Genomic DNA, 18765 nt, shown 5'->3' on the forward strand with positions numbered 1-18765 from the left:
TATGAACTTGAGCACGCTCCGGGAGAGAGCGCAGGACAGGAAGGCCTGGCGTGCTATGGTCCATGGGGTCACGAAGAGTCGGACACGACTGAACGACTGAACAACAACAACAACAACAGACCTGTATAGGGTTGCCCTGGCAATCTGTTAAGCTTTTAAGGGTGCAATGCTACGCATGTTTAGACAGACAGAAGTTGTACAACTTGAGAAATGCTGGGAGCTGGACTTTTTTCTGTCTAAAGGTGTATAGGATTGCTTCCTAACACACAGCTTAAGGGCAGATGTTGCCTAACCCCTAGTAGTGATGCAGAGAGCATGGGCTCCAACTTTAGTACCTGGTGAAAGAACTGAACATTGAATGCCCCAAACACCATCAGCTGGCAGGCCCACAAGAAAGGGCCTTCTACATGGCAGTGCCATTAGTATGGAGCTCTTTCCCATGGACAATTTACTGAGTCCCTTGCTCCTGTACTTTAAAAAGGGTTTTAAGAAAATGGTTGTTTATATCTGTTTTTACCTGATTAACTTGAATTTGGTCCTGGCTTTTAAACAGGATAAAAATCTGTTACTGGGTGTAAATTGTTTTATTGCTGATTTTGGATGGCATTGTTTAAATTATGGATGCTACTTTCAGTGTGTAAACTCCCTTGAGAGGGCTGTACAGCCCTTAAGGCAGAGGTGTGCAACCCCTTTCAGCCTGAGGGCTGCTTTCCGTTTTGGAGAAGGTCTCCAGGGCCATGTTCCAGTGCTGGATGGGGCTGAAGGCAAAAGGGGCAGGGACAAAATACCAAAACTACCATCATATTTTAGTTTAAAGCTCTTTCTGCTGGTAAACTAAGCCTTGGGAGAGGCATTTAAACCTTTTTGAATAGGGAAAGAATACCACAAAAGCCGGGAAACCAGCAAATGATTGCTGGGAAGGGGGTGGGGGAAGGGGAAGGGGTGGGGCCATCTGGGGAACCCCAAAGGGCTGAATTGGGACCCCAGGAGGGCTGGATTTAGCCCCCAGGCCTCAGGTTCTGCACCCCTGCCTTAAAGGCAGAATATAAATACTTAAATACATATGCATACATTTCACGTTCAATTCAAAGACACCTATAAATGCAGAGGCTGCAACCCTGTATAACTCTTTGGAACTAAGTTGTCAATCCTACCCTCACTTGGTAGTTAGCCCCACTGAACGCAGTGGGACACTTCTAAGTAGACATGGATAGGCTTGCACTGTGAATATACATATGAGTAGATTCTTACTCATACATAAGCCCACTGCATTCAGTGAAAGTAAGTAATGGACCCATCTTATGAGTACAATTGACCAATGTTATGTTCTAAACCACAGCTATGCAACCTGTTGCCTATCAGATGCTCTGGATTCCAACTCCCATCATCCCTGACCATTGGCCATGCTGCCTGGGGCTAATGGGAGTTGTACTCCAAAACATCTGGAGGGCGCCAGGTTGCCTATCTCTGTTGTAAGCCATCTTATAAGTACATGTCAACGCCAATTTTATTTATATGCTGCTTTTTCCATCAAACATGCCCAAGGTGGTTCATAGCAAAACTAACAAATGTACAACACACACAAAAATCCGCACAATATCTCAATATATCTCCAATTCATAAGGCAATGCATTAATAAGAATCTATTAAACAATTCACTGGAATATAATTATAGTGTTATTATATAGCTCAGCCATTAGGTGGCCCTAGCATTAGTTGTAACAGGGTGGAATCAAGTTTCTTGCTCTGTTGTTGTTGGACAGACATGTAATCAAGCCTTTTTTCTAGGTTCCTGACTGGTGCAAAGTCAAGTTTTAAACCCACACATTACTAACAAAACAAAGAAAATGGCACAGTTCTCTGAAACATAGGCCTTCAGCTGAAATAATCCACCAGGATGGCCTGGGTGGAAAGATTTGCTTGCTTTTGCTTATTCAAAAAGCTCCACGAGAGAAATTTTGTTTCTACCTGAACTGCTAGGGCTTAAGTGCTGCTTGCCACAGTGCTCTTGCCACACTCCAACTCTGCACCTGATAGGAGGAAGAGGGAGTTGCTTGCTCAGGAAAGGAGCGACTGAGAGTTGCCATCCCTCCCTAAAATGCCTGCTCTGCCTCTCTCAGGCAAGGGGGAGGGAGGGAGGGGGGGGGCTGGCAAGAGCATTAGAATCAGCACTGAGGTAAAAAAGTTGGGAAAACAGAAGAGACCCCATGGAACCCTTTTGGGATATTACAGCACCCTTTGGTTTGTCTTGGCATCTGTGGAGTCCATTTGCTGCTGGATGCCATTTTGTGGCTGCTGAAGAGACAAAGGGTGTTTCTACACCAGGCTTTTATTGTGTGCTTGTAATTGCTCATTCATGGTAGTTTGCAGGTCCTTTATATCATGTCATCCTCCAGGGCCACTCCCGTGCTTTGTGACATTATCACATTTTTTTCCTAACGAGGAAAGTCTGGCATATCCTGAATGATGTCATTAAACTCTCTGTATAATTGTGCAATCCCACTATACCACAGCATCATCCAGTAGCTGTATAACAAAACATATAGAAAGGCAGAGGAACCCCAACCCCTAAGAAAAAAACATGTGTAAAGGAGCCAATCTTAATCCTGCAAAGAATCTAGGCGCAGAAACCCTGGTAAAGGTGTGGGTCAAAACCCTCATGTAGAAATGCCCTCAAACCCAATGAATAGATAGGAACGGAGTGCTGGCCCTCACATTATGACTGACAGCAATCACCATTGCTTGCCTCCTCAATAATAAAAATGGTGTCTGCCAATTTGTGAGGTGCTGTGGAACACCACGAGTGGGGCTGAGAGACATGAAGGATTGGTGTGGCCAAATGACAGGTGCAGCCGCTTTGGTTCTTCCCTGACCTGAAGGTGAGAGAAGATGAGTGCAATAGTGGCAATCACCACTCCCCTTTGCTTCAGCATCAACTGCTTTCCTGCTCTGAACAAGGGGGCGGGGGGAGCCAAGTACAGGAAGTCAAGCCAGGAGAGGAAAGGCAGTCTCCTCGGGAACCCTCTTTTTCTCGGGCTCGGAGTCAGAGTGCAACAAAGCTACAGCCCAAGTCCTGGCCTAAAATGGCACCTCTCACCCACAAAATATATAAGCTGCTGAAGCAACATTCAAACGGTGTCACAATGGCTCAGACACACATAATGCCAGAATCCTACCGTCTGCTAACTAGACAGGGCTCATGGGGAGCTGAGAAGAAGCCTCCCTTTTTATGGTCATTCTTGCTGGAGGACCTTGCCACCAATCAAGAAGAGGTACTTTCCAGAACAAAGACTGCCCCATCCGGAAACCACTGGAAAAATAATTTGCCAAAGGACCCTTGAACTTTTCGTACGCTCAGGAAGGCAGAAGCAACCAAAATACCATCAAATTCAAAACCATGGAAAACACTATGATTAGCTTAATAAAATTGATTCACACAAATAAATGCAACAAAATAATTATTTTATTCTTCTTAATAATTTATATTCTGACACTACAATGCTGCAATCTTTTTTTGGTACAAAATATTACTGAACATACAGTGGTTAAGAATGCCACGCAAGACAGTGGCTGCATTCGCATGTTACTTAAAGCCATGAATTATGGCTTAATAAACCAGGATGTTAACCAGGGTTTGTTGTTGACTTAGGAATCCTGGCTTGTTTGACCACAATAAACCATAATCCTGGTTTCAAACATCACACCAATCTGTCTTTCCTGGTTTGTTTACCTGCCCACACAAAGTGGGATTGGATGGGTTGTGCGCATCAACACACTGCTCATTCACAGTTCATGGCTTAAAGTGATGTGCGGATGCAGCCAAAATTAGTACATCTTGTCATAGTGTTTTACCTAAACCTCTTCAAATTCCCTTCAAACAAAGGTATATTATTTCCAGCAATCCCAGCGTTACGATTATTGTTGTAGTGAAGCACGAACTATAATCTTGTCTAGTCCTGAGAATTATGGCTGATTGTCTGAGCATATCCATGTTGCTGGGATCCACTGAGGTTCATCCTGTGCTCGGCGCACAGCAGACAGTAGCTGCATGGAGGCCTCCTGTAAGTTGTCATTCACAATCACTTGATCAAAGAACTGGCCAAACTGAGTTTCCATTTTTTTAGCTGACTCTTCCATCTCCTGCAGGTCTTCTTCCTGTAGGGAGCAGAACAACAAGAGGCTCAAAGCATTGACTGAAATGTGCTACTTGTTTATTTTATTGTTGTTTATTTCAAAACCAGCATATATATTGACTGCTCTCGTAACATTTTAATACATGTTTCTCAAGGTTAGAAGCCAGGTAGAAAAAAATTTTGTGTTAGTTCAGATCGGAATAAACTGTATATGTGTACTATTTTAAACAAAACTCATAAATGTTATACATAGATACATAAAGAAATGACAGGCATGAATTAGATGTTAATTGTACTTCAATATCATTTATTATACTGTGACTTCAGGGATCACTGCCTTGTTGTGGCGAAGGGGCTTGCGTAACTCAGTGAAGCCATAAGCTATGCCATGCAGGGCCACCCAAGACGGACAGGTCATGGCAGAGAGTTCTGACAAAATGTGGTCCACTGGAGAAAGAAATGGCAACCCACTCCAGTATTCTTGCCAAGAAAACCCCATGGAACGTATCACAAGGCTAAAAGAGATGATGCCAGAAGATGAGACCCTCAGGTCGGAAGGTGTTCAATATACTACTGGGGAAGAGCAGAGGGTATTTCCAAGTAGCGCCAGAAAGAGTGAAGTGGCTGGGCCAAAGCCGAGAGGACACTCAGCTGTGGATGTGTCTGGTGGTGAAAAGAAAATCCGATGCTGTAAAGAACAATATTGTTTAGGAACCTGGAATGTCAGATCAATGAATCAAGGTAAGCTGGAGGTGGTCAAACATGAGATGGCAAGATTGAACATCGACATCTTGGGAATCAGCAAACTAAAATGGACAGGCATGGGCGAATTTAATTCAGGTGACCATCATATCTACTACTGTGGGCAAGAATCCCTTAGAAGAAATGGAGTAGCACTCATAGTCAACAAAAGGGTGGGAAAAGCAGTACTGGGGTACAATCTTAAAAACGATAGAATGATCTCAGTACGAATCCAAGGCAAACCATTCAACATCACAGTAATTCAAGTCTATGCCCCAACCACTGATGCCGAAGAAGCAGAGGTTGATCAGTTCTATGAAGACCTACAACACCTTCTAGAACTAACACCAAAAAAAGATGTCCTCTTCATCATAGGGGATTGGAATGCTAAAGTAGGAAGTCAAGAAATCACCGGGATAACAGGCAGACATGGCCTTGGTGTACAAAATGAAGCAGGACAAAAGCTAATAGAGTTTTGCCAAGAGAACACGCTGATCATAGCAAACACTCTTTTCCAACAGCACAAGAGACGACTCTACACATGGACATCACCAGATGGTCAATATCGAAATCAGATTGATTATGTCCTTTGCAGCCAAAGATGGAGAAGCTCTATACAGTCAGTAAAAACAAGACCTGGAGCTGACTGTGGCTCAGATCATGAGCTTCTTGTTGCAAAATTTCAGCTTAAATTGAAGAACGTAGGGAAAACCACTAAACCATTCAGGTATGACCTAAATCATATACCTTATGAATATACAGTGGAGGTGAGGAATAGATTTAAGGAATTAGACCTGATAGACAGAGTGCCTGAGGAACTATGGACGGAGGTCCGTAACATCGTTCAGGAGGCAGCAACTCAATCCATCCCAAAGAAAAAGAAATGCAAGAAAGCCAAGTGGCTGTCTGGTGAGGCTTTACAAGTAGCTGAGGAAAGAAGGGAAGCGAAAAGCAAGGGAGAAAGGGGAAGATATATCCAACTGAATGCAGAGTTCCAGAGAATAGCAAGGAGAGACAAGAAGGCCTTCTTCAATGAACCATGTAAAGAAATCGAGGAAAACAACAGAATGGGAAAGACTAGAGATCTCTTCAAGAAAATCAGAGATCTCAAGGAAACGTTTTGTGCAAAGATGGGCATGATAAAGGACAAAGAAGGCAGGGACCTAACAGAAGCAGATGAGATTAAGAAGAGGTGGAAAGAATACACAGAAGAACTATACCGGAAAGATCTGAATGTCCCTGATAGCCATGATAGTGCGGTCACTGAACTTGAGCCGGACATCCTCGAGAGTGAAGTCAAGTGGGCCTTAGGAAGCATTAGTAACAACAAAGCTAGTGGAGATGACATTATTCCAGCTGAGCTATTTAAAATCCTAAAAGATGATGCTGTTAAAGTGCTGCATTCAATATGCCAACAAATTTGGAACACTCAACAATGGCCGCAAGACTGGAAAAGGTCAGTTTACATTCCAATTCCAAAGAAGGGCAATGCCAAAGAGTGTTCAAACTACCGCACAATTGCGCTCATTTCACATGCCAGCAAGGTTATGCTCAAAATCCTACAAGCTAGACTTCAGCAGTATGCGAACCGAGAACTACCGGAAATACAAGCTGGGTTTCGAAGAGGCAGAGGAACTAGAGATCTAATCGCCAACATTCACTGGATCATGGAGAAAGCAACAGAATTCCTGAAAAACGTCTATTTCTACTTTATTGACTACACTAAAGCCTTTGATTGTGTGGATCACAACAAACTGTGGCAAATTCTTAAAGTGATGGGAGTACCAGACTACCTTACCTGTCTCCTGAGAAACCTGTACGAGGGTCAAGAAGCAACAGTATGAACCAGACATGGAACAACCGAGTGGTTCAAAATTGGGAAAGGAGTACGCCAAGGCTGCATATTGTCACCCTGCTTATTTAACTTATATGCAGAGTACATCATGAGAAACGCCGGGTTGGATGAATCACAGGTCGGAATTAAAATTGCTGGGAGAATTCTCAACAACCTCCGATATGCAGACGATACCACCCTAATGGCAGAAAGTGAAGAGGATCTAAAGAGCCTCTTGTTGAGGGTGAAAGAGGAGAATGCAAAAGCTGGTTTGAAACGCAACATTAAAAAAACTAAGATCATGGCATCTGGCCCCATCACTTCCTTGCATATAGAAGGGGAAGAAATGGAAGCAGTGACAGATTTTACTTTCTTGGGCTCCAAGATCACTGCAGACGGTGACTGTAGCCATGAAATTAAAAGACGCTTGCTCCTTGGGAGGAAAGCTATGGCAAACCTAGACAGCATAGTAAGAAGCAGAGACATCACCTTGCCAACAAAGGTCCGTCTAATCAAAGCTATGGTTTTCCAAGTAGTAATGTATGGCTGTGAGAGCTGGACTATAAGGAAGGCTGAGCGCTGAAGAAGTGATGCTTTCGAACTGTGGTGCTGGAGAAGACTCTTAAGAGTCCCCTGGACTGCAAAGAGGTCAAATCAGTCCATCCTAAAGGAAATCAACCCTGAGTGCTCCTTGGAAGGACAGATACTGAAGGTGAAGCTCAAATATTTTGGCCACCTAATGCGAAGAGAAAACTCTCTGGAAAAGACCCTGATGCTGGGAAAGACTGAAGGCAAAAGGAGAAGGGGACAGCAGAGGATGAGATGGCTAGATAGCATCACCGATGCAATGAATATGAACTTGAGCACACTCCGGGAGAGAGCGCAGGACAGGAAGGCCTGGCGTGCTACGGTCCAGGGGGTCACGAAGAGTCGGACACGACTGAACGACTGAACAGCAGCGACTTCAGTTACTCTTTCCAGTTATCATCCATGAATTCAAAGTTCAACAGGATGCCAGTCTAACTCTCATTTTGGCAACTGTATTATTCATGAATCTTCATAAAATAACTGTGAATAATATAAAAAAAAATTGTGCGAATGCACACTTTGTGGCATCTCCATATGGGAGCCATCTAGTTGGTCGCCATGATTTGTGCAATTGCGGCAGCCCTTTTTGAGGGACCTCAATCACACAAATCAGAGCAGCTGCATGAAATCGCCCACACGGAGGAAGGAGCGGGGTTCCCACAAACGGCACCTCCATACAAATGCTGCTAGGCCGTAAGCCTGGTAGCCTTCCATCCTGCATGCTTGCAAAATGTCTGCTGCTATGTTGGAACTGAACCAAAGAAAAAAGGGAAGGGGAAGCACTGAGTATTGACAGGTGACACTGTAATCAACATTCTCACTTAGGGTGGGTGAAAAAGTGGGAGATTGACTGAACTTGTCTACATATTTAAATTTTAAGAGACCAAAAGCTATTGCTGCAGCTCTGGTGTCAAAAAATTCTCAGGTCTCAGTCTACTGAGGACCTCAGTCCACTGAGGACCTCAATCCACAATTTCAGTTTGAAATTGTTATGTAAAGAACAACAGCACATGGAACAGTGGACTTCTTCTAACCCAAGTTCAGATCTTAGCTCAGTCTTCCCCAACCTGGAGCCCGCCAGATGTGTTTGGACTACATATCTATCATCCTTATGATGGGAGCTGTAGTCCACCAGATTGGGAAAGGCTGTCTTAGTTAAATCACTACCTTTACATCTATAATACTGACATGATGATCTACCTCAGAGTTGTTCTAACAAGAGTTTAAAGGTATTTCACATGAAGAGTGAAGAACTACCAAGGTGATGTCTGTGACTCAGAGGGCTACACAATTCAGACAGCCTGTTTCCTCCTCTCAATTCTCACCTTAAACTTCATGTTCACATAATAGTCTGTAATAATCCTAGCATTTTTCCGAGACTGTTTCATGCAGCTTATGCTTGGTGGCTTAATAAATATAATGTAGGGCTTCAGTTCATGCATACGAGCCAACTGAATACTCTGCAAGACAAAACGTTAAATAAAATTTTAAAAATTAGCTTAGTGTATTGAACATGTGATACACTTACCCTGTCCAGGTTTTATTCCTACTAAAAACAAACCATTACTGATTTGAAATATATAGGCTATAATTCAGATATGCATGTTTGAGCCCATCAACTTCAAAACAGAAACGAATTTCTTCTCTCCAAAGTTTACAGTAATTCAAGAACATCTGGGTCAAAAATCGTATCACTAATAATTCCTAGTCCAGACATCAGGTTGGATCCAAATTAAAACACATGCAATAGGGTTGGGCAGAAGGTGGAGGACCCTGCCAGGTAGCCTGTGGTGTGGGGGGAAGGAGGGATTCCTGAAAATTGGGCAGAGGCACTTTCTGTGAGAGGAGTTTCACTCTGTCTGATTTTCAGGAATCCCCCCTCTCCCCTGACACCACACACTACCCCATTCAGCAGCATCCCCCAAACTTCCACAGAGCATTTTCCACAGGCGGGAGGTGCTGCCATGGGGGGGGTGAAGAACTCTGCTTCTGCCTGCTTCACTGAATGTGCCTAAATCCGGATCCAACCTACTGTTAGTAACTGTGCCGTATTTACTAATTAACTGCACTGAATAGATAAAACCATTACACGGATATTATTCCCTACCAACCTTGGCATATTTGTATTTTTTTCATGGAGTTGCCCTAACCACCTTTACTTGAAGAACATGCAGCAAAATTTCATTCCACGTTTTCCCTAATCTTCAAGGATGGAACTAACAGTTTAGTACATGAAACGTTGACATTAACTGCTCTCTACATGACTCACCTGAGGCTCTAAATCCACTACACAGATCTTCCCTTCATCAAGTACTGTACGTACTGCATCAGTGCTTGTGCCGTAAAGATTGCCCTTGTATTCTCCATACTCCAGCATTCTGCAAGCGTGGTAAAACAGGCAACAGGAGAGAGGAGCAAGATGAGATGGCCTGCTTCAAATGGAACACTGCATTATTTAGAACCAAGCATTCTAAGATACGACACATATTCAAAACACTTTTAAATAATGTCAAGATAGGACTAGTACTTCAACGTCAAACAAAATGTGAAGGAACAGCTGTCCATATGTCTGCCCCATTTACATATCATGTGGAGTCAGGTATGCGTGTGTGTCTGTTATTTATGACACATTTAAAAGAGCATGAGGGGGAAAGAAGCAAAACCTTTCCCCCTATCCCCACTTTGGGCTCCTTCACACAGGGCTTTTATCCAGCAATTGAGACTGCTCCTCTATGGAAGTTTGTGGGCACTTTACATGACACCATGACCCTCCAAGGTGTCTCCTGCACTAAATGCCCTTTGTTCCTTTTTTAAATAGATCACAGATAATGAGCTCTCAAATTACCCTGTTGTGTTCCGCTTTAGTTTCCTCCATAAAAAGAGTTAAAGCAGCAAGAAGAGGAGCGAGATCAATGAAAGATCATGGAAGACTCAGATACGGGGAGAAGGAGGGGGAAGGGCATGGGGGAAAAGGAAGCACGTGAAAAAGGGAGTCGTCGTGATCCTGCATTTAAAACGGAAGCAGAAAGCCCCGTTTTAAAGGCAGGATTTTAGGCTGGCGTAGAGATGCCCTTTACCTCAGCACACTGCATTGCTCTTACTTGGGGATAGGGAACCTTTTTGCTTGAGAGGGCCACATTCCCTCAGGGTGGTGGTGGTGGTGATTCAGTAGGGGCCACATGCCAGCAGTGGGTGAGGCCAGTGCCAAAAGCAGGCAGGGTTAGCCCCTTCTGTCTCTTTCTGCCATCTCCTCCTCTCTTTATTTCTTTTCCCTTCCTCTGTGCCCAGCAGGCTGCCTGGGGAGAGACAGATCGCTTCCAGAGGGGGCTTTTAAAATTAAGCTGAGGGCCACAGGTTGCTCATCCCTGCTTTAAGCAGCTTTCTCCTAGCTCAGCTCTGATTCTGGAAAAGAGCTGGGCTGGGAGAAAATTGCTTAAAGCGAGAGAGTACAGCAAACCAAAGCAGGGGATGGGAGATCCCTGCATATTCTTTCTAATATAAATAATTCCCCCCACCCCCATACACAGGAACAGGACAGAATTAACTTGCAAATGAAACTGACAGATTTTTGTCCATTCCTCCTCATGGGTTGATTATGTTCAAAATAGTATTATGTACATTGGTAATACTCAACCAGGATTTCGTTAACAGGATCAGTGACGACAAAATTATGTTGCAGCCATGCAGCAGGTTACATATGGCACAGAATCACAAGGTGCTTTAAAACCAATAACGATACTGGTTTGCCGTAACTGCACTTACAATAACAGCAAATGGCAGTGTCAAGTATGACATGATTCTTACATGCCAATTAGGAAATCTGTGGCAGACATTAACACCTTTCTCCTCCATCCTTGTCCTTAACAACATGATCTTGAAACATAACAGAAGAAGAAGGGTAATCAATATGAACCTAAAAACTACCTGTGAGTGTATACCATATTTTCAAATGTTTCCTTTGGTACATAGTGATACTCTCGACCGTTCACTTCATAGCTCTTTTGAGCACGTGTTGTATCTGTTTACAAGGAATAAGAATTAAAACTATATTAATTCATCTGTACATAATTACTAGGATAGAACTTTTTTTTGGCAAACACTTTACTTGTCTGTCCGATTGTTGAAATAGCCCACATTAAAAGCCCTGTCCTGGTTCCAAAGAGACCTCGTGGGGAACCGTCAAATGTGCCTCAGAACTCTTGACATTTTCCCTTCCTACCTCAGCCCTGCACACCACCCAGAAAGCTGCTCCTCAAGTCAGAAGATTTTCAGGAGCATCCTCCAGGGCAGCAGAAAAGAAGAAAATCAATAAAGTCCAGCTGCACACAAAAGCTCCTTTGAACCCAACTCCTGTCAGCCTAACTTATTTCAAAAGTATGCAAAGACCCACCCACATTTTATCATGTTGTAGCCTGGTTACACGAGATAGCCATCACAGAGCAGCAATCAAAAATGGCATTTTAAAAAAGTGAACATACTGTCTCCCAGTAGAAACAATCTTACTGAGCAATGTACTTGTCACTCAGTAACTATAACCTCAACTGATTGGCCCAGAATGACCTCATGGTGTATCCAGATTGCAAGCCATGGTCTCAGATTCAGTTTCCAGTTGTGACACATGGGGCAAGTTTCTTTGACTATTCAGAACAGAGAACCAGAGCAACACCATTTCTAATTTTTTTAAATGTAGAGATGAGATATTAGGGTATCCTGTATCGACTGGCTTTGCTACCAATTCTGAATGCAGAATCAGAGGTCATTACATGGACCGGCTGAAGGATTAGGGATACAAGTGGGAAAACCTACAAGAGCAGCCAGTTTCCCTTCTATCTGGACAGCAACCATGCATTTGAAACCCCGGGGAAGAAAAGCCACTGGGCAGGGGGCAATTTGGAGCAGGGAAATCATGAGCCATGGAAAGATTAAGGCCCTATTCACACATTCTGAAGAAGGTGTTCCAAACAATGCGCGAGAGCTCCTTCATGCTAGCCCTCCCCTTCCCCGTCCTCACGGCGCAATGTTCGCAATTGAACGCGAGTAGAACAGTCCGTGTAGCTGGAGATCCTGATAAAACAAGGGCCCCAACTGCGCCAAGCTTTCTACTCACATTCAATTGAACAGGAGTAGAACCCTGTTTCAGACCTCGTCGTGTGGAGCTGTGAAGTTGGGGAATGAAGGGGCAGAGGGCCTGGCATGGGGACAAGACCTGTGTGTGCATCCCCATCCTCAGTTTGAGCCCACACCTGTTCTTTGGAATGCATGAACAGGGCTTACGTTTCTCTCCCTCTCTACCCCTGATTATCCTCACTGCAAGCAATTCTTGTTATATCAAGGCTGCCTTCCATTCCATTCATACATACACACTATATGTATGTATGTGTGTATATATATATGTTTGTGTGTGTGTGTATATCTATATCTCTATCTATCTATCTATCTATCTATCTATCTATCTATCTATCTATCTATATCCTGCTTCTCAGCTGAAAAGGCTCCCAGAGCAGTTTGTATATAATAGGTTAAACAAGACAATCTCTGCAGCCTAAAAAACGCATGTGAAATGTGTCCTTCGGATCCAAGGCTTCCTGTCGAGAGCGCACAGAGTGGCAAACACAGGCGGGCTGCTGCACAAAATATGAAATGGTCCTTAGGCTGCACGTAGAGGGTGGTATCCAATGTTAGTCCAACTTGGAGTAGACCCATTGAAATGAATGGGACTTAAGTTAGTCATGCCTAACTTTAGTCCCATTCATTTCAATGGGTCTACTCCAAATTGGACTAACATTGGATACTACCCCAGAGCTATCAACACAGGCAGTAAAACTACTTTACAAGTACTGAGTAGCAGGAGGAAGGTTATTTTATTTTATTTCTTTTTATTTCTGTCCTTTCCCCAAGGAACTCAAAGGAGCATATTTGGTATGCCTGTCCTCTTCCAATTTTATCCTCACAACAGCTCTTGGCTGATGGGCTTAAGGTCACCCAGTGAGCGTCACAGTTGAACAGGGATTCAAACCTGGAAATTGCTGGTCTTGGTCTAACCCTCTAGACCAGCCTTCCCCAATCTGCTGCCCTCCAGATGTGTTGGACTACAAGCTGGCTAGGGAATGCTAGACTTGTAGTCCAACAAATCTGGAGGGCAGCAGGTTGGGGAAGGGTGCTCTAATCACGACATCACACTGGCTACTTTAGAGCTTCCCCCAAGGATGACCTGGTTACCAGGTGGGCAGCCAGGACCACAAATCACTTTCAGGCAACCACCAACCCCAAGTTGCCCAACATAGTGTCAGCTCTCACTTCCTTGAACTCTGCATGTATCGCAGAGAACTGAAAAGACGGACGGGGTCCATTATTTCATACTAAGTGAGAAACATCCTGAGCTCTTGCAAGTTCTCTGGTAGACTGGTGGGCAGGCTTTAGGCTAACAGAATCTCATTTCCTGGAACCCCAAGATCTACCCACCAGAAGCAGGTGCAAAAGACACACACTTAGAATCAAAGAATTCTGAGCCCAGGAATTTATTTCCAGTACCAGAACTCAACTGAGTTCACAGTTCTTCCACACAAAAATCCATAATTTGGTTATCCCAAGTTTTCTTCATTTCAGTGGGTGGGTGGGTGTCATTTTGTTTTCAAGCAATTGGGAGTCAGAATCCTTACTGCGAATTACCCAGAATTCTATTGGCAGTTCCTGTTCTACCTTCTGCCACCTCTGCTCCAGCACAGGTGTGGGCAACTTCTGGCCCTCCATATGCTGTTGGACTGCAGCTCCCATGATCCCTCACCATTGGCTATGCGGTCTAGAGCTGATGGGAGATGCAATCCAACAATATCTGGAAGGCCACAAGTTGCCCACCCCTGTTCTCGCATATCCAAAGAATGTGAGGGAAAGGAATCTCCGCCTCTCACTCTACATTGGCCTTGGAGACATGGAGAAGCAGCAAGAGAGATTTTCACTGCTTCTGAAAAGAGAGACTGACCTTTCCCCCCAAGTCCTTCTGTGCATTATAAAGAATTCTGGGTGACACCAGCGACAACCACAAATAATAGCAGGCTACTATGGCAAGACAAGATTTGTGGACCCCTGATTTTCGCTCTCCTTCCACTACTAGAATTAAGAATACAAACATAAAATCTCACATACGTGGCACTGCACTTTGAAAGTGATGAGGGTTTATTCCGATAAGCTGCCGCCGCAGCTCATTCACTCCAACACCTGAAGGACCTGAATATTTCAAGAAAGCAACAGCTAGGTGTTGAATGAGAACGCCACATCTCCTAGTACAATATGCTATAGTAGTCACAGAAGAAGAGCTATTTATTTCCTGAATTAGGGTAGAGAGCATAAGGCTCCTAGATCAGGGGTGTCAAACCTCAGGCCCATGGGCCAAATCTAGGCCACTTGGGGTTCCAACCCAGCCCTCCAGGGGTCCCCAGTTGTCCCTGTCCCCTTCCCCTGACCATCTATCGTCTGGTGGTTTCCCAGTGTATGTGCAGTGTTTTCCCTGTTCTAAAAGGTTGAAAAGCCTCTCCTGAGGGCTTCGTTACTGGCAGAAAGAGACTTATGCAACAATATGCTGGCATTTTAGGATTTTGGCCCCACTCTTTTTGCCTTTGGGCCCACCCACCACTGGAACACAGCCCCTGAGAGCTTCTCTGAAATGGAATTTGGCCCTCGGGCTGAAAGAGGCTCCACAGCCCTGCACTAGATCACATGATGAGGCGCAACGGTTTTTCTCTATCCTGCAAAGACCTACTCCGAGGCTGGCCCGGGACACTTTGCTCCCTGAGGTGGAGCCATGAATCGTGCCCCTCCCTTCCAAGTGCCCCTCCCTTCCAAGCCAAGGCCGGTCAAGTTATTTCAGCTCCTGGGGCAAAAAATCCCACAAGCACTTCTCCCCATTCCAGACAGTAAAACAAAAAAACAGTAAGATAAACAACAAACATTTTGCTGCCTTTTCATGACAAGTCAGCTGCCTGAGATTGCTGCCTCACTCTCCCTAATGGTAGGGCTGGCCCTAACCCATTCTATTAAGTGGCAACTTGCCTGCACACTTTTCCAGCTGCTATGAATAGATGAATTTCCCTTGAACAAATCCAAGTTGGTCTTGGTGATGAGCTCAGGCCCACCACAATCACATCTTATTATTAGTCATCAGAACCAAGTTAAGTTGTTGCTACTTACCTATGAGGACAATTAATCTCTTTCGATCCCCGGGGAGCCTCTGGTATCTCACCACCTCTTCATAAGGAGCTGCTACAGCACTGTAGCAGCCACTGGGACACTGGGCGTAACAGGGTAGGTGGCTGTTGTGGGATTTCCTGCGACACAGGCGCATGCTTCTCCGGAAACCAGCTGAGGAAAGCAGAAACAGAGAGACCTGTAAAAGCTGGCCACTGAACAGAAAGGCTGGCTCTGCTTGATAAGCTACCAGGGCCAGCCTGCAATATTTTTGACCCTTCCGATGCTCCCTCCCTTCTGCATCAGATCATGGAACTCCTGATGGTATCCTATTATTATGCCCGATCCTTTAGCTTGGTTGAGTCCTGGATAGAGCCGCCTTCTTGCTCCCACATTTCTAGTTGTGCCAAGGGCCCTGCTTCAACCCCCTTCCCTGCATGCCAGTGAAATCTGGAGTGATGGACAGTTTCTGTTATAAACATCAGAACAAATCTGCTGGAATAGACCATGGCCCATCTTATCTGTTGCTCTGCTTTCAGAGGCCTCTGGGCAGCCCATAGGCTGGCTTGGAAGTGATGGCCACTCCCTGTTTTGTCTACAGCAGGGGTGCACAATCCCTCAAGGTCTTTTCTCTGGCCTCCTATGGATGCCCTGACCACCCAGAGCCAGCCCAAGACATTTTGCCACCTGAGACAAAGAACAAGATGGTGCCCCCTTCCCATTCCATGTACAAAACCTGATTTGACTGGCAGTTGAATCTGACTTCACCACTGGTGATGGGACAGCGCCTTCCACCACACCTGAAGGCAGCAGGCTAGCTTAGCGGGCACAGGGCAGGCCACATAGCTCTCAGCTCTCTCCTCCAGCATCTGCCACCTGAGGTGACTGCCTCCCTCTGCCTAATGTTAGGACCGGTCCAACTGCCACTCCGGATGAATTCCCCCCTGCCTGTACTTTCTACTCAGATCCCCAGAGACCCTAATATAGATCCCTCTTTCCCCACCGTTGCCAGCAGCAAGGAAAGAGTAATCTGTATCAGGATCAATGGTATGTATGTGTGTGCATGTACACCTGTGTGTATACACGTGTGTGGCCCCCAGCCTCCAACCAAGCATTTCATGCAGCTCTCGGGGCCAAAAAGGTTGAGCACCCCTGATCGATAGCTTCTGATATTCAGAGGTATGCTGTCTCTGAATGTAAAAGTTGCATTTTGCTCTCATGGCCAATAGCCATTGGTTGTTTCTCACTGAGGTGGTAAAACCTGTCTCTGGGCTGTACCAGGATATATTTAGGATTCTGTGGTTTTGCGGAACGTTAAACCCCGTTACATTTGTCTAAATAATGGACAATACTCAGCAATGAACATAAAGTAGTTTGGAATCTGTACTAACTCCTCAAACATTCATGCATCCATCCTATTTATTACAGGTACTACATTATTAAATTAATAAAATTATCAGGGCAGTTTACATTGAGTTCATGCATCTTTCTAAATAGACCATGAGTCAAAAGCTTCTAAAGTCAGTGGAAATGCTGTCATTTTTTTTAAGCAGAGGGAGCCATGAGAACTAGAAACTTATTATCAGGAAAGAACTACAAAATGTAAAAACTTTATAGAAGAGTGGATTGTTGAAGGCCTGCAGGACAATAGCAAAGATGGAGTAAGTAAATGAATATTCAGGAATGAAGCACAGGGTGAACACTTCTCCAATAAAAAGGACAATGAACTACTTTGGCAGCTCAGCAAGAGTTCACACACCAATTCTTCAGTCTCTCAAAGTAACTACGTACTAATGAAGACCTGCTGACCAGATCCACTGAATTCTTCCTCTTCTGTAATGTGAAAAAGCAACATGTAAAAAGTGAGGAAGGATAAGGAAAAAGCAGAGTGATTATCAGAACTGTAGCATTTTACTTGTTCTTTCATATAAAAGATGAAAAAGAGTATCATTTTAATTAATAATCATGCCACAAAAGGGCGGGGGGAGAGGGAGAGAGAGAGAGACTAATTACTAACTCAAAAAGTCTAGCATTCAAAAGAGGCTGTAACAATTATAGAAGCAGCAGGAGCTCTTCACAACTGTAAATGTGACGCTTTTGTCCTTTTTTATAGCCACATTGCTCTGTTGTGGTCAATTATCTTGGTTCTGATTTAGTTTGTTAGCTTTTGGTGAATAATGGGCACTTTCTAAATTGTCCATTAGGTGCTTCCAGACAAGGTTTTTATCCTGCAATCGCCCTGCCTCATTCACAGGGCTCCTTCACACCATGCTTTTATCCCATAATTGAGATTGCTCCTTCACAGAAGTTTCCATGCTCTTTACATGACGCCGTGACCCTGCCATGACCCTCCTGCACTAAATGCTCTTTGTTCTGTTTTTAAACAGATCGCAGATAATGAGCAAGTGACTCCCAAATTGTTTAGGTAACATGTAGTGAGATTTAGGCATGTCTTAACTTTTTCTCAGTTGTTCTCAACATGTATGTTTAACACTGGAAAACCTTGTTTTGGTTGACGTGTGTGTGTTTCACAGCTGCCTTTTAAAACTTTAAAAAATTAAATTAACAAAAAGGAATAACTGTTGAGCCTTTTACATTGGGTAATTTCCATTTAAGAAGGCTCAGATTGCTTATGGGCTCTTCACACGGAGCTTTTACCATGCGACTGAGATTGCTCCTTCATGGAAGTCTGCAAGCTCTTTACATGACCCCATGTCCCTCCAGGGCATCTCCTGCACTAAATGCCCTTTGTTCCATTTTTAAATAGATCGCAGATAATGAGCTATCAAATTACCCCATTGTGTTCCGCTTGAGTTCCCTCCATGAAAAGGGGAAAAGTGGCAAGAAGAGGGAGCAAGATCAGTGAAAGATAATGGAAGACTCAGATATGGGGAGAAGGAGGGGAGAAGGGGAGGGGGAAAAGGGAGCACGTGTAAAGGGAGTCAGTGCTGATCCTGCATTTAAAACGGAAGCAGAAAGCCCCATTTTAAATGCAGGATTTTAGGCTGGTGTAGAAATGCCCACAGAATTGTACAGACATTGTTGCCAGTCATGGGTAACCCTCCCATGGTTTCCCACTGCTTCTTGTCTTTTTTTCTTACCGCAGAAAATCCATTAAGAAAGAAAAGGCAGAATAGCTGCACAATGCCTTCTGATAATTAGTGCTTGGACCCCTCTATCTGGAAGCACTCTAGGTCAGCCTATAGAAAACACAGCTTGCAGGATCATCCACCTGCAGGCTATGAATTAGTTTGCCTGGTCTGAGTAGGGGTCCAGACACCAAAGAAA

The 18765-nt window shown here is 44.3% G+C and overlaps 1 protein-coding gene across 1 annotated transcript in view; it reads right to left on the bottom strand.

Moving 5' to 3' along the window:
• Positions 1 to 1713: 1713 nt before the first annotated feature.
• The window catches only part of MPP4 (MAGUK p55 scaffold protein 4), a 52632-nt gene continuing 35580 nt past the window's right edge, over positions 1714 to 18765 (bottom strand). Inside the window, 7 exon segments of the mRNA XM_084817974.1 lie at positions 1714 to 4155; positions 8622 to 8756; positions 9566 to 9674; positions 11221 to 11314; positions 14440 to 14520; positions 15481 to 15651; positions 17269 to 17310. Of these exon segments, the coding sequence (XP_084674100.1) occupies positions 3964 to 4155; positions 8622 to 8756; positions 9566 to 9674; positions 11221 to 11314; positions 14440 to 14520; positions 15481 to 15651; positions 17269 to 17310 (824 nt within the window). The 3' untranslated portion in view covers positions 1714 to 3963.

The sequence above is a fragment of the Heloderma suspectum genome, chromosome 1 (assembly GCF_057233095.1).
Source record: "Heloderma suspectum isolate Gila_16-S chromosome 1, 16-S_ref, whole genome shotgun sequence".
Taxonomy (NCBI): domain Eukaryota; kingdom Metazoa; phylum Chordata; class Lepidosauria; order Squamata; family Helodermatidae; genus Heloderma; species Heloderma suspectum.